We start from the raw sequence: 15,985 nt of genomic DNA, 5'->3' as shown, positions 1-15,985 counted from the left end.
AGTGGCTCTGTTGTCAGTGCCAGGAAGTATTGGTCCAGCTAGTCTAAATAACAGAATAGTAAAATGTTCCTTCTCTTTAAAGCTTCATTTCTGATTTCTATCACATCTAAAAGTCAGTCTTGCTGTCTTGGTGGCAGCTTGTATACCTGGATACTCGTGGTATGACTGCTGTTAGATTGACATTTAAAATCTGTTCAATGCTTCACAGTGTAAGCTGAGGGTTTGAGCAGGTGTAGAGTGGGCATGCTGACCAACTAGTGATGCTCTTGAATAGTTTATTCTTGAGACTAGCTTCTTACAGTGCTTAATTTGTAAATAAAAGGTGCCGGTGCCCAACGCCCTCATGTTAAACATGCGGCTGCTGCAATTAAGTGTGCCAACACTGAATACTGAGGCAGCGTAATCCTGAAGCCATCTCGGGCCTCTTCAATACATTCATAGCCACTCCCTGACCCTTCAGCGCATTCTTGCAGCTTTCTACTTTCTCCCTCTGTGACGCTTTTTCGTTTTTCTCTTCCTCGGCCTTTCCCATACGTGTCTTTTGCTCACAGTAAATGGCTGAGGCAAAAGAATAAGCACCGGCCCTCAAAAATAAGTGCTGGTGCTCAGCACTGGAAACAGCAAGCACAAATTAAGCACTGGCTCCTCACTACCAGCTGCTGCTAACCACTTCAAAATAGGGATCTTTGAAAGAGTTGTTGTGTGTTCGTGTCCGAAGCTTGGGAATGCCAGGTGTGTCAGTAGTGTGTCTGCATGCATGTATGCTTGCACATCTCTGCATGCATATGCTTGTGTGACTGCATGAGCCTATTTACCAGACAGGTTCAGGCGTTTCTGTATTTCTTCTTGGGGACGGATTGTAATGGTGATTGAAGTATAGAAGTGATTCTAGCATGTCAAAAAGGGTGAGCTCAGTAGTTTTTAGGTTCAGCGTGCTTTGCGCTTTGACCTGTTGTAATCCACCTATGGGCTTTTAACCACGCCCACCCATTATTATCACTCGTTCATGGGCTTGCCTTTCAAAAATCCTTTGTTATCATTCGTAAATGCTTTACGTTTGTCCCTCCTTGGGCCGGTTTTGTTACTGCCTTATACACCGACCCTGTTACATGGATAATTGCACATTTGCCAATAGCTTGACTGCGAACAAACTTCTTTTTCCTTTTGTGTGTCTCCTTCACGCTCATGGCCCTTTGAATCGTCTCACTTGTGCCAACTGTTTTACTTTCCATTTTCAATTTATGTGGCAATAAAAGTCCAGTTAGGAATTTACAATGCTAATAGCTCTAACTCGAGCAAACGGGAGACTCATTGCATTACAAATGTGTGTTGCATTTGTTGCCTTACGTGGGAAGGGTATACCCAGACATGGGTCCCTTTCTCCACATGCCACTGGAGTCAAGCTAGCCTGGCTGATGAAGGGTGATACCCTGAAACCAGTATCAGGATGCTTATTTCCAGTCCAGTGAAGACCTGACTTTTCAGTTCGAGCTGGACTGTTCACATGGGGAGCAGGGTCAAGACTGATATGCATATGACTGGGTCCAAACTGGAATTGCATGGTTAGCAAAAAAAAATGGATTTAGGCCCAGATCTCTGTACTGGGGGTGAATGTTTGACATTGTTCAGCATTCCATCCATCACTTGCTCTTTTTGCATTTGCCCCCATACGTAGGAAGGGTATGCCCAGACATGGGTCCCTTGCGCCACCCCCCATATGCCACTGAAGTCAAGCTAGTCTGGCTGTTGAAGGGTGATACCCTGAAACTAGTCCCAGGATGTCTGTTTCCAATCCAGTGAGGACCTAGCTTGGAAGTCCGGGCTGGACTGTTCCCATGGGGAGCAGGGTCAAGACTGATTTGTATATGGCTGGGTACAAACTGGAATGGCATGGTAAGCAAAGAAATGATGGATTTAGGCCCAGATCTCTGTACTGGGGGTGAATGTTTGACTTGTTCAGCATTCTGTCCATCACTTATTCTTTTTGCATTTGTTGCCCTAAGTGGGAAGGGTATGCTCAGACATGGGTTCCTTACTCTCCATGCCACGGGAGTCAAGCTATCCTAGCTGATGAAGGGTTATACCCTGAAACCGGTCCCAGGATGCTTGTTTCTGGTCCAGGGAGGACCTGGCTTGGCAGTTCGGGGTGGATTCTTCCCATGGGGAGCAGGGTCAAGACTGATTTGCACATGGCTGGGTCCAAACTGGAGTGGCATGGGTAGCAAAAAAACGATAGATTTAGGCCCAGATCTTTGTACTGGGGGTGAATGTTTGACATTGTTCAGCATTCCGTCCATCACTTATTGTTATTTTTTGCATTTAGTTTTTATGGCACCAAGTGGGGTGCATTTACTATCTGTGGAGTTGACTCATTCACCTAAGGGCTTCACGTGTATATGCTTTATTTTAAATTTAGAGTACTCAAACATTCACTCCACTGCTGCACGAGCAGCATAGGACCACTGTTTAATGCCTACTGCAGGCTGTGCTGATCTGTTCATATAAAAGTGTGGTAATCATTCAGTGAATTTACTGACAAAGTATATGGGACAGCTTGCTGATACTGAAAGAATGTCTGTGTTTTTAATGTCAGGTCATTCTCTAATTGGTTATCTGAGCTGGCCTGGCCCGCAGTCGATTGTCAATATAAGGCTCCAGAATTTGGTATGCTTGCTTTAGTAGTTACCTCTATTTTCTTGCCTTGTGCTGCGACTCTTTTTTTAATGATGGCTGTTTGCTTTGCCATTAGAATTTTCTCTATTGAGTGAAGTGCTCCACTACTGTAAAGTATAAATGTGACTTGTATGCGACTGGTGTTGTTCAACCTTCATTGTATGTTACGTAAGTAAACTATGAGTGACTAGGAACTATTCTTATTACAAAGTCATATGTGCTTTCTCTTGTTTTGTAAATGTGCTGCTGAAATCATGTGTTTCTGTAAGTCCCTTAGGATTCAGGCATGTTCTTCTCTCCAGTGCTTTCCCATAAAGGTTGGGTGATCAATTGCTATGGTGGTTTCACTTTCTCTGCAGGATAAGGGAGGTATGTTTGTCCAACGTTCAGAAATTGCATTAAGGCCTATAACATTTTGGAGTATTTAAGGGTTCAAAAGTCTCACAACTTTCTAGGAACTGAGGTGTGAGTCCTTTCCCATCGCAGGATAACTCATATCCTAGGAATAGTAGATTTAAACAGCCTGTTTTGGAATTTCTGAAATTTATATTGTAACCCGCTTCTCTAATTATAGTGACTATTTTGGGTATGTGTTGAAGATTTTCATTTAATTCTTCATGTGTAATGTATGTATCATTAACCTAAGAGACCACACTCGAGTCCTCCGTTAACAATTCAATGATGCAAGCAAGGATCATTTTTTATAACCACTGAAAAGTCTTGTATATATATATATATATATATATATATATATATATATATATATGTTATGTCACTTTCAATATGAATAACATTAACTAATACAACCTAGGAGGTATGTTTAGGGTGAAAAACCCATCCCCTATGTTAATTGTAGGTTTTTTTATTTTTGAGTGTGCTGCGTCATTAATCTGGTACGCTGCAATTTCTGTACATTAAATGATTTACATGGGTGATTGAGATTACATAAGTCCAGTTCCAATCTCCAGTTCTTATCTGGTTTCAATACTGGGGAAATAGGGGTTTACTTGGTTAATGGGAATGTTGTGATTATTCTCCAATTCTGTAATTCATTTAGTATATGTTTTAGATGCTGTTTTGTTCCCAGTTTCATTCAATACTGTTTTTAAACCTGCAGTGTCTCACAGGTACATCTCATGTGCAACTATATTTTTACCCCAATAAGCTTCATTATGATACAACATTGTTGTTATTTCTAATGCCCACTTTGTGGCATACCATTTTTTTAGTTGGTGGGGCACTAGCGAAGAGAAGGCTCATATTATAAGTTTTTCAGTTCAAGCATCTATAATAAATTGTTTGAGAATTTGGGAAGACTTCCTCAGCAGGTATAATGTAATAGGAACCTGTCAAATGAGTCCTGAAAATCGTAAAGATTTTCTGCTCAATGTTTCCTTCAATTTGGATCTAATGGTTTGTAAAATAAATCCCAATTGTTTAAAAACCCTTCAGGTGCATCTACCTGAACATAGTCAGCCTCCTTTATCCTTAGGAATCATGTGAGCGTCAGATGGCCTATTGCAATTTGTGACACACTTTTTGAGGCATCTTGCTTTCTTGTTGCAACTACTTTCTTCTTCTGAAAGTGCAGCTTCAGCCCCACTCCCAAAACCCTTCGGCACCCACTTCCTTGCTGACAGGTCAGTCCCTTGTCAGGTCCCTCGAAAGAGTGGCCACCTTTAGGGTTAAAGCTCTTATCTCCACAATTCTGTGCAGAATGAGAATAACACTCATCAAAGGTTTGATATCACACTAGGGTCCTAATTCTTTTCCTTTTGCTCACATTATACCCTCATTGCGCTTTGTTTCTGAGATAACGTTGGAACTTATTTTTCTTGAATCCACCCCAGCTTTTGCACCCTCCTATGAACGCCTATATATTATTAGGTTTTAACTTAAGCTTTTATGCTCATGATGTCTCTTCACATCAAGACAAACTTGAGAGTTAATTTTTAGTAAGGTGATCTTTGTGAGTTTCACCAGATCTTTGGCAAATGGCCAAAAGAGCCACATCACGATTAATGTTTACAAGAACTATTTCAGCTACACTATCCAAGTTACCTATCAGTTTCAGATCCAGGTCTACTGTAGGTGAGGCACCATGTGCTGCTAATATTTTCTTACAAACCTAAGGTAACATAACTATTGAAGATATGCCATGTGTGGTAGTGTATAAAGTTGCAAATACGCTTCTCCATGACTGACACTGCTATGGATTTGGCATATCTCCATTGGGAGGTAAATATTCTTTATCCTGTTGGGTTGAGTGAGAATAAACCGCCTCAAACAGATAGATCTTCCAAGCCACCCATAATGGAATTAATTTTGTTTAGCTGAGCATCATCCCATTATTGCATTCATAATCTGTGAATTAATGACACTGACTTGTGCATGTGTAGGTGCTTCAGTACTGCCTATAACCTCAGTACCCCTCTACTCTAACAGACATTGAGTCAACTGTCTGTATATGATTATTACCTCATCTTAATTTCCCTATCTTGTCCTATGGACAGACAACCCTAGGGTAGGCGAATATGTAGCTAATGTAAAACATGTCTGGCCTGCCAAAGTCAGGGGCCCTAAATGTATTTCATGTGTTACATGTGGTAGTCCTACTTAAACAAAAGTCTATGTTAACAGCACTTCAAGTAAGCTGTATGGTTGAAATAGTATTTCTGCATCCACAGCTCCTACATAAATTCATGAACTGTATTTGTAATTGGTATATAATGTGCCTGCCCTATCAACTAACATTTTACTTTTGGTTAATAGGAAGCCCCTAGCTGTCTGATAGGTAGAAAGGGCAGTGTGCATATTCTCTATTATACCAACTGTTTCCGGCATAGTTTACAATTACTCAGAATTGCCAGCTGATTCTTTGTAACTTTTAAGCACTCAAAATAAATGCCTCTGGATGTGTGTGGTTAAATTCATGTGTTCAACTTATTTTTGGGTACCAGGACATTAGAGTCAGGACCTACATTGAGAGCCATATATATAGTGTAATCCCAAAATGATTGGGGTCACAGCCAGTAGAACCCTAAGTCCCAAAAGGTAACTGTATTCTTTTAGGAGAAAAGGGTAGCTGGCAGGGGTCTCTCATCCCTCTTCCATAGAGTTATCTCCTTGACGCAGCAGTGTTAGATGAGTCAGAAAAACGTGGACAAGAATCGACCATTCTCTGCTGCCCAGCCAGTGTGACTGTGAGGTAACAGAATGCTGTTCTGTGCATGGTTTGAGTGAGTGGGCTAAGCAGCAAGCAAGGATGCTGCTTCCGGTGGGGCCTTTCTGCTACCTTCATAAAATCTTCTACCTATAACCTGAGATTTCTACTTGGCGAATAAATCTTATCTTGTTTCAACTATACCACTGTTTAACCTGCATCACCAAAACCGAAGATTACCTGAAACTATACAAGAGACCTAATACAAAAACTGAACTTATCCAAGTGCAACCTTAAGGTATTGAAATGCCCCAAAGGTCCCATCAGTGTCCTTAACAGCTGACAGCCTGTTGTTTGGGGCATTCATACTTCTTTTAATCAATTTCATCCAGAGCCTTTTGGCATCTTTATCAAAGCAGGAGATTGAGAGCCGTTCTGACAGCCTTCATTCTACTCAAGTTAGAAGTGCGTGCCTGCTTGCCTGGTTAGACCTGTTTCTACTGAATACTGTATTTAGTCTTAAGGGTTGGCACGCACCAAAGAACTGGCCTGCTGAACTTTTTTTTAACACAGTTCAGCGCAAAGCCATCCGCAGTGCTGCTGATGAATCACCTAGCAGTGTTTCCAGTCAATTTCTTAAAGACGTTACATTTATTCATTCTGTATGAGCACTGAACCTTTGGCAAGTGAGTGGTTGACCTGTTTTACTTGTGCCAATCCTCACTGTTTAGACTCCTACTTCTTTGTTTACTTTATCTATTGCTATGCTATGCTCATCAACAGTAATAAAGGACTTCAGTACCTCCACAACATAACACTGGAAGTGTAGTAGGACTATTTCTGAAGCACCCACAACAAAAGACTATCATACTCTTTAGTACAAAAGGATCTTTATCATTCCTATTGCTCTGTGATTCTGTGAGGTGTCTCCAGGAATCTTACACTTCAAACCAATTTTGGGTGAGAGATCGCTCATCAGGAACTTTTGGTTTATACTATGCTTAATTTTCTGCCCTTTTGTATGATCTATGCTGGTCTGCATTTACTGTGTACTGCATTTACTGACTTTGTGTCTGATCATTTTATTTAGCAGTGGTCTGAGTTTACCATTTTTTCTTGGCAACTCTGTACTTTGTTTGTTAGGCAGTATACTGTGTGAGTGTTGCATCTTATGCCAATGTTACTTATAGTGGAGGTCAGGTTTTGTGCCCATATGTTTCTTACTTTTACTTGATCTTACCATTTCTAGTGATGGGGTAGGGATCCTGCAATCCATACCGTACTTACATTCATGTTGCTGGTAATGGGCATTTGTGTTGCATCCAAACCATACTTGCTTTTACTTGTTCTGGGTTACACAAGACATTACTTACTGTTACTAGTGATGGGGCACCTGTGTTGCACCCAAACCATACTAACTGTTACATGTCTTGGGGCATAGTAAATGCACCCCAGAAATTGCTTACTGTTGCTGGTAACGATGCATGTGCGTTGTGCCCATACCATATTCTCTATTGTATGTGTTGGAGCATAGTATTTGCACCCACACATTGCTTTGTGATGGGCTTGTTAGTTGCAACACAAACAATACTTACATTTCTTCTACTTACTATTGCTGGGGATGGGGGCATTTTATTTGCCCTCAAACCTTTTCTTTGGGGCATATGTTTTTGCACTTTATCGTATCTACCTATGTGATTGGTTGATGGGGCGGTGTATTGCACCCTTGTGCTATTTTATAGTATCTGTCTCTCAAGTTTGGCGTGCCACTAATTTTGCACCTCAATATTATATTTTCTGCTCGGGGGAGAGTGTGGGTTTTTCTCCCATGTGATTTGTTTCCATCCTTAGTATTTCCGTTTAGGACTGTTAGACTATGGGGTAGTTATTTCTGATCTTGCGTTAGCATTATTTCCTTTTCTGGTCCATGTATTTTATGCATTGTGTCATTGATTTTGTACTTCCATCATCTGTCTTCTTTTTATGAGGTTTAGTGTTCCTTGTTATCTGCATTGTTATTTTATATTGTTTCCATAAAGAAGGGGTGTCTGTGGTATCCTCATTTCTATGCCATGCATAAATTATGTCCCCTGCTGCTCAGCCAGTGTGACTGTGAGGTAATAGAATGCTGCAATATGCTGGTTTGAGTGAGTGTCAATTGGAATGCTTGGCTGGCTGTGGCCTTTCTGCTACCTTCAAAACATCTTCTACCTGTAGCCTCCTACTTTATGAATAAATCTTATCCTGTTTCATCCATACTACTGTTTACCTTGCATCATCATTTGCCACACCCATACTTCCACCAAGCACTGCATCCATTTTAAACAAACTATCGTGGTAGCACGCAACCATGACCTTTAGTTTACGTAACATGAAACATACATAGATAGATATAAAGCCTTACCACACATGTCAAGGCCCTTATTTATTTAAGTTTGCAAAACAATCTAGCTTGATTTCGCTTTAAGCAACTGTGACCTAAGACTTACTCTGCCCGACATTTTATATGTAAAGACCCTTTTGATGAGTTAACATGACCATTTATTTTGAGCAGTCAAGCTGCTGCTGATGGTCTTGGGCTGACTGGAAACTGAAGCCATACTTCATGTTGGGAAGACAAAATCTTACCACAGTTGAATTAATAACGCAGAGAGCAACATGTTATAATCACACAGACCGAATGGGAAAGTTCTTTCTATAAGAAGTTGTGTCTTACTGCTGACTCAAATTTGAATTTTATCTGATGAGCTAGCTTTTTTGTGAGTAGTTCTGGCATGTCTCAGGCTTATGCTGTTACTGGCTCCTCAATGTCAAGGAGCCAGATATGTTTACGCCAAAGTAGTCATTCATAAAGCGTTTTTTCATTCAGTAAGCAAAGGGAAAGTAAACTATTTCGATCGAATATGAGGAAACCCGAAGCCATTGAGTGGCCTATGCTTCTTAGGTATGTAGTGTGTAATGAGTTATTCAAATTGGGGGATAGTTAAGTGATTTGTGTATCACTGGTGAATAGGTAGTAAGAAAAAAGGTTGTCATCTGGTGAAGAACGAGGAGGGTTCCACCCATATAGGACACCCATCTGCATCAAAGTAAACCTGGTTGTTTCCTTGCCATTTCAATTTCATATGAATAGAAACTCTTAGAAACCGGACAAAAAACAAAACAAAAAATACCTGGACAAATTATTTACATTTATTAGACAAGAAAAAACGACTTCTATAAGTACTGAGCAAAGGAATATTCTTTTCTGTGGATTTCATCACAGTTAACTATATCTCAAGGCTTTCAATTTCCCAGATTTAGAAGTCATTTTGTGGTCCATACGAACTATACAATTTTGTGAAATTCTAATATATTGTGCTGCTTTAAACGTTGAAAGAAAGAACAAGAAAACGGTCTTGGTACACTGAATTTCTTTTCTTCTACACTGCAACTAAAACCCTGATTTGACAAGAATTATAGTCACTAATCCAGCATACCCACTGATTTTAACTGGTATTACACCTAGAAAGTGTACACACTGATAGATAGATATGGGTATAAATACAGATCAGCACAGTAAAAGACAATTCTGCTTTCCAAAATGGTCCCCATTGCATTTTAGGTGGCCGTTAAAATGAGTAATAAACGTAGATGCCTGGGCATTGAGTGTACCTTTTTACAGCAGTAATATCTGGTGCAGTAAACGGTATTATGTTATTCTACTTAAAACTGTTTTTCACACCACAAGGATTTGGTTGCTCCAGTGAGGGACGTGTATATTATCTGAAATCCATCACTTTTGCTACAATAAAAGCACAAGCATTGAACATATTTGCAATGTTATTCTCGTTTGACTTGATGGAACAATATTATACATTGCTTTATAGTGAAATATTTGTTGTTTCCAGGAAACTGTTCAGAAACGGATTTGTAGATATAAAAACTCATGCATTCAATGGGACAAAGGTGGATCAACTGTAAGTATTTGCCATTTTAAGACTCGACTGTGTTTAACATTGCCAAACAATAATTAATATTGTGATGTGGGATAAAACAGCTTGAACGAAGATTTTGGAGGCTAGATTCCTAGCAATGTGAATGTGCTGTTTCACCATATGGCTAGAACTAAGTAAACAATTCAATGTATTCAGGACAATTCTGTGTCAAAACAGGACACGAAGACTATGCATGACGTTCCTCAGTGTTTTAGGCCAAAGCACCAGTGGAGTGCTGAAAACATCAGAACTGCATTCCCATGATTCCAGGAAATTAGAACAGTCAACTGAAAACAATGAGCAATCACAAGTGATCACAGCCAACAAAGTTTCTGAAACAAATTTCCACCCCCTTTCTTTGCTGCTCAGCAATTGAGATAATTGATCTTCCTTGTGTTAGCTATGAGTGATTGTTCTTTTCACCTCACCTCTCTCTCCACGCTTTTTTTCTAACTAGGGGGGTTGACAAAAGTAGAGGGACTGTCTTACATTTCTATTATTACTTCTGCTTCTGGCTAACAGACCTTCTGGTTCCATTTGGTTTGTTTCTGTACACAGGTAAAGTGTTTTCCTCCGCAGGTTTCTGTGCACTTGTTCTCCCATATCAGGGGGATGAGTTTTCAGAGGACCAGCAGGGGTGGGGTGGTGTACCTGAGGTAACCTGAATATTGAGTTGGAAAAAGAAAACACCAGCTGATGCCCTACTCCTGCAGGGATGAACTGGCAGGGAGCTGCCGCTGGCCTTTGCAGGTCTCGCACACCTTCGGGGAGGACAAAATGCCCAATGTAGAGGGCCCATGCAGCATCACTGTTGGTGCTTCTCTTGATAGGAGCCAACTGACTGAAGAGTCGTTATTCTGTTGGAGAAGGCCCAGGGAAGTGTCGGCCTGAGGTGGAGGCTGCCCTCGTGAGACAGCAGAGGCAGCCATTAGAGCCAATGCGTGCTACTATTAAAGAGTGGCTGCATGAATGAGAACAGCACCAAAACCAGATGCTAGTCTTGAGTGCAGACATACTTGTGTGACCACTGACCAGCAGGGAATTGGCCAGGGTGAGGAGGCATGAGGGCCCACTGAACAAACGAGGAGACAGTAGGAAGTGTACTCGGGTAGACACGACCAGCACTAAGCCTCTGCTGTTCCTATGGTGGGGCCATTCCCCCACTGAAGGCTGACCACTCTCCTGGGTATCGACCACTGACAAGTATGGCCAGTGAGGTGACGCGCTGGAGCACCACTTCATCCCAGAGGAATGTTATTGCAAACCAGGGTGCAGAGATTAGAGACATTACTGAGCCAAGGGGCTGTCCTGGATGGTTTGAGACTGTTTGCTCCTAGTTAATGGAGGCAAGACATGACCTACCTTGCTCACCCTTGAAGCCTGAACACCGGCTTGGACTGACAAGATGAGTCCAGCCAAAGGTAAAGAGAGAGCAGACTTAAGGACATTTGGTTAAAGCCACCTCAAGTGAAGGAGGACATCTGCCAGAAGGACAAACCAGTGACATCCAGAGGAAGAACTATTAAACAGTCAGACACAAAATTAATTAGGTGCTAATCACTCACGAATATTTTGAATGGTTATTTGCAGGCCTCAAGAACAAGCTGGGATATCGCCGGATGGACATCAACAGAGAGCTCACACACATGAAAAATGATGTCAGTGACTTCAGGAGTGCATATCTTTGCTGCCAAGGAACAAAAATGAGTGCGATGAAGGGCAGGAATTCATTAAGCAGGAAATTCTACTGTGACAAGAACAAAATATACAGTTCCAGGGGCAAGTAGAGCACTAGGGGTCAGATTCTGCTGCAACAACATCAGAATCCGGGGGTCTGGGCCAGCAAAATGGATTATTACCTGGAGGTGCTTGTGCGCTCAATTTTGAGGGATCTACCTGCCGCCCTGAATGTATCAAATTGCATTAAATGCACTAGGTGGGCCTCCAACGTCATCCAAACAAGTACCGCACCCCCAATGTCCTCGCAAGCCTCTTAAAAGTCCACCAATATCTCCTGAAAGAAAATATATTCACAATGGCACAGCAGAAATGGTACATACGCATGGAGAGAGTAAAGTTCTCAATCTACTAAGACCCATCAATGCCTTACAAAAGAAGAGATCTTAAATCCCTAATGGACCACTTACAAAAGGTATATATCAAGTACGAGAGGGACCATCCTTTTCGTCTCATCTTTCTTTCTACAATCAGATTTTCAAGTTGAGGTGCATAAACAGCAAGAAATACAACCAGTGACTGCAGCAAGCAAGTCTCATGGAGGGCACTGGAACAGAGTTAGCCACCTTCTGATGCATCGAAAACCCTCACTCCATGATACGAAAAGAGAAAGAAGAAACCTGATAGCACTTTCAAGAGAGTGAGCAAATGATCAATTGGAACTGGGCATCCAGTAACCAGCAGGGAACCGGGCTCCAAGCACAACCAGCAGCAGCAATGACATGGTGCTGTTGAAGTGCCAGGGAGAATATTGTGTGAAGGGGGTTGCAGGTGGAAGGGTGGGGACACAGTTCTTTTTTATCTCCCTGCAGGATATATCTACTGGAAATCATTATGGGGGGTCATTACAACCCTGGCGGTCAAAGACCGCCAGGGTTGTTGTGGCGGATTTCACCACCAGCAGGCTGGCGGTGAAATCCCTGGTATTACGACCGCAGCAGAAGCGCCGCGGTCGCACCCCCGGGACCGGTGGTTTCCCGCCACTTTAGTCCCGGCGGGAGTAATCCTCCAGGGCAGCGCTGCTTGCAGTGCTGCCTAGGGGATTACGAGTCCCCCTACCGCCAGCCTTATCATGGCGGTTTGCACCGCCATGAATAGGCAGGCGGAAAGGGGAGTCGCATGGTCCCTGGGGGCCCCTGCACTGCCCATGCCACTGGCATGAGCAGTGCAGGGGCCCCCTGCCACAGCCCGTGCAGCTTTTCACTGTCTGCTGTGCAGACAGTGAAAAGCGCGATGGGTGCAACTGCACCCGTCGCACGGCCGCAACACCGCCGGCTCCTTTTGAAGCCGCCCGCCAAGGTCGTAATGACCCCCTATGTGTTATACTGTGTTGATTATACTGTTGGCTGCAAATTTTTGGGTTCTGGATGTTGAAGTTCTATTTGGGATCGCTGTACTACTCGTTAACTCTGCTTTGATTATGGGGGATAAACTCGTCTAAAATGAGGCATAAATTCTGGCATTAAAAACAGCTACATGTCTAAGACATTATTTTCCTCCATTTCGAATTAAGAATAGAAGTACCCAATGCTGTCCTGGGCAGCAGATCCTCCTAGGACGGCAGAGGTAGCTATTTGTAGCCAAAAAATAGTTGCCAGGGGAGAAAGCGGCAGCAGTGACAAATCCTAAGGGGGGGGTCCATAAAGGTTCAAGTGCTGGTCTTCCACCACATACATAAATATCTGTGCCCAAAAAGCTGGACGAAATCAGTGTCTAAAAAGCACTATTGGTAAACTTATGGAGGGGCAGGACAAAAGGTAATTCTGGGGTGACCCCAAAAAGCATGGGACCCCTGTCAGGTAGGAGCTGTAGTTGAAACCAGGTGACTGTGGTCTTCTCTGAAGACCTGAAAAAGCTCCTGTCAAAATTGACATTGGAGGATTCCTGGTCAAATACTGGGACATGTCCATCTTTGCGAACAGGAGCCCACTGGTGAATCTAACAGGTTTGCTGGAGGACAACATAATTTCTAGACTGGCCAGTCTAGAGAAGCTAGGCAAGCAGCAGCCCTCTCTTCAAACATGTAGGCAATTGGCAAACCTGGACTAACAGGGCTGAGAGCAGTGCTTAATTTGAGCCAGTGGCAGGTCCTGTACTCATTTTTTGGGACCAGCACATATTTTTTCTCATCAAACATTTCCTGAGAGAAAGAGAGGGAAGAACACACGAAGTGGAAAGATGGAGAAAGGGAATGACAGAAAAAAGTCACAAAAGTAGAAAAGCAGGAACTAGCAGAAGTGAGATTAAAGGGACATTGAGTGATTGGTGGTTGATTAAAAAGCCATGAGGTAGATTCCAAACTATGTAGCCTTGGTATGCTGCGCGCCAGGATGAAATCGCACTGGCCAAGGGCTTCTGGGCAGATCTCAGGCAACCAGCACTCATTATTTTATAAACTAGGTACTAGCTGAGAGGACCAGGGATATTCATTTTATGATGAGGCAATAAGGTGGGGAAAATGCTGACATGTCAGTTACGAGTGCAAACCACTAGGAGATTGATTAAAAAAAAACGAAAAAAGGAACATGGGACCTGTGAGAAATTGGATTGTTGGTTAACTACGGTGGGAGCCCTGGTCAAACAGCCACAATCCTTTGCAGGATGAACCACAAAAAATCACTAAATTAACCTGTGCTTAACTGTGGGTAGCTTGGCACAAAAAGCAGTCAGGCTGAGCTTCAAGGTAGTTTGTAAAGTATGTATGCAGTACACAAAGAGTAATACAGTGAAAACACAACACAACAAAAATCCCAAACCAATTTAGAAAACTTTAATACATTTTTTGGCACCAAAACCGTCAAAATCTTATCAGTAGAACTAGAGCTATGAATTTTTAAAGTTTAAGGTTTAAAATACTGCTTAAAAGGAACAAGGGCCAACCGCTGACATCTGGTAGCGCTAGACGGGGGCAAAGTCAAACATTAAGGACGACGACGATGAAGAGTGGTTCGGACACAAAGTGGATTGAGGCCGGTCAGCCCTTAACTTCGGACGTCGAATGTTTTCTAAGAAAAAGTCTCTGAGAAGGTAGAAGTTCAGCAGGGCAAGGCTGCATGAGTATTTGAGGAGGGAGCATTGTCGTCAGATAGTCACGTAGCGAAGCCGCAGTGAAGATTTTTACCTTCAGACTTAGTCATTGAGATGGAAGCTGAAAATCTGCAGTCGGATGAAGCAGAAGGCTGTAGCTGAAGAAAGTTCCACAAGGTCAAATATCCCTTTGACAAAGGATTGTTGAAATGGATTTGCTGCTGCAGAGAAGAATGTAGTGGGAGAAGCTGCTAAGTCAATCGTTCGGTGATGCACTTCAAGCAGAGAGGCGAGCAGGTTTTGTCCCGGTCTTCTCCTAGTTCTCAAAGCACTTTTTAGGCAACTTTTGTCCAAATCCTCTGATTTGGAAATTGGCCATCTGGGTACCTTCAGCACTACATCCAAGGGTCCAGGAGTGAGTGGAGACCTCTTGGTGTATCAGGAACCACTCAGGCTGGGTCCAGGTGCGGGTTTAAGGTGGTGGGAGCCTGTTATGTCCCTGTGGCTCTGAACAGGAGGCCAGCAAACTAGCCTTTGGGGTCACTTCTGGAAGGTCTGGGTGCAGATAAAGATGCAGGGCTCAACAGCAGGGCTGGCCTCTGAAGGTTTAAGGCTGGCTCCAGGCAGCAAAGCAATCCTTCCAGGTACAACAGCAGTCTGGCAGAGAGCAGAGAAGGTCACAACAGCAGACAGTCCTTTGAGAGTAGTGAACTGAAGAATGGGCCTGAGAGCCCTACTTTTATACCCCAGTGCCCTTCTCGTACAAGGTGGGAGAAATTTACAGAGAGGTTCTTTGAAGTTCCAGGATTTTCCTGCCTCCCCTGCCGTGGCACCTAGCTGGTTGCACTGACAATACAAGGTTGTTAAGACTATTGTGTGGTGGCAGAGCACAGCCTATTCAGATGCAAGTGGGGTTGTGCTCAGCTCTGCCCTCCCCCATCCTGCTAATAGAAAGGCCTTTCAGGCTCTGCTAATCTCAACTCTTGTGTGACTGTCTGGGGTGAATTCACAAAGTCTCAACTGTCAGTTACACCCAGTCATGTGACTTAAGGCAGTCTGCAGGCACAGAGGGATAAGGGCAGGAAAATGCCATCTTTCTAAAAGTAGCATTTTCAAAATTGTAATGATAAGTTGAACTTTACCACTGAAGAGGGTTTATCATCATAAGTTCATAGGTACCAAACATGATATAGCTACCTCCTCTGGTTCAGGAATTACAGCTTATTAAATATAATAAGGAAACCCTAATGTTAACCTATGAGAGAAGTAGGCCTCACAGTGGTGAAAAACTAATTTGGGAGTGTTTCACTACTAGGACATGTAAAACATAATAGTGCATGTCCTACCTTTTATTTACACAGCACCCTGCGCTGTGAGATGCCTAGGGCTTACCTTAGAGGTGACATAT

At 42.7% G+C, this 15,985-nt stretch overlaps 1 protein-coding gene across 1 annotated transcript in view; it reads left to right on the top strand.

Annotated features, from left to right (window-relative positions):
* The window catches only part of LHCGR (luteinizing hormone/choriogonadotropin receptor), an 836,395-nt gene that overhangs the window by 280,948 nt on the left and 539,462 nt on the right, over positions 1–15,985 (top strand). The window contains exon 7 of the mRNA XM_069236543.1: positions 9,727–9,795. Within this exon, the coding sequence (XP_069092644.1) occupies positions 9,727–9,795 (69 nt within the window). The remainder of the gene's footprint in view (positions 1–9,726; positions 9,796–15,985) is intronic.

The sequence above is a fragment of the Pleurodeles waltl genome, chromosome 5, assembly GCF_031143425.1.
Source record: "Pleurodeles waltl isolate 20211129_DDA chromosome 5, aPleWal1.hap1.20221129, whole genome shotgun sequence".
Taxonomy (NCBI): Eukaryota; Metazoa; Chordata; class Amphibia; order Caudata; family Salamandridae; genus Pleurodeles; species Pleurodeles waltl.
This window is presented reverse-complemented; position numbering and strand designations above follow the sequence as displayed.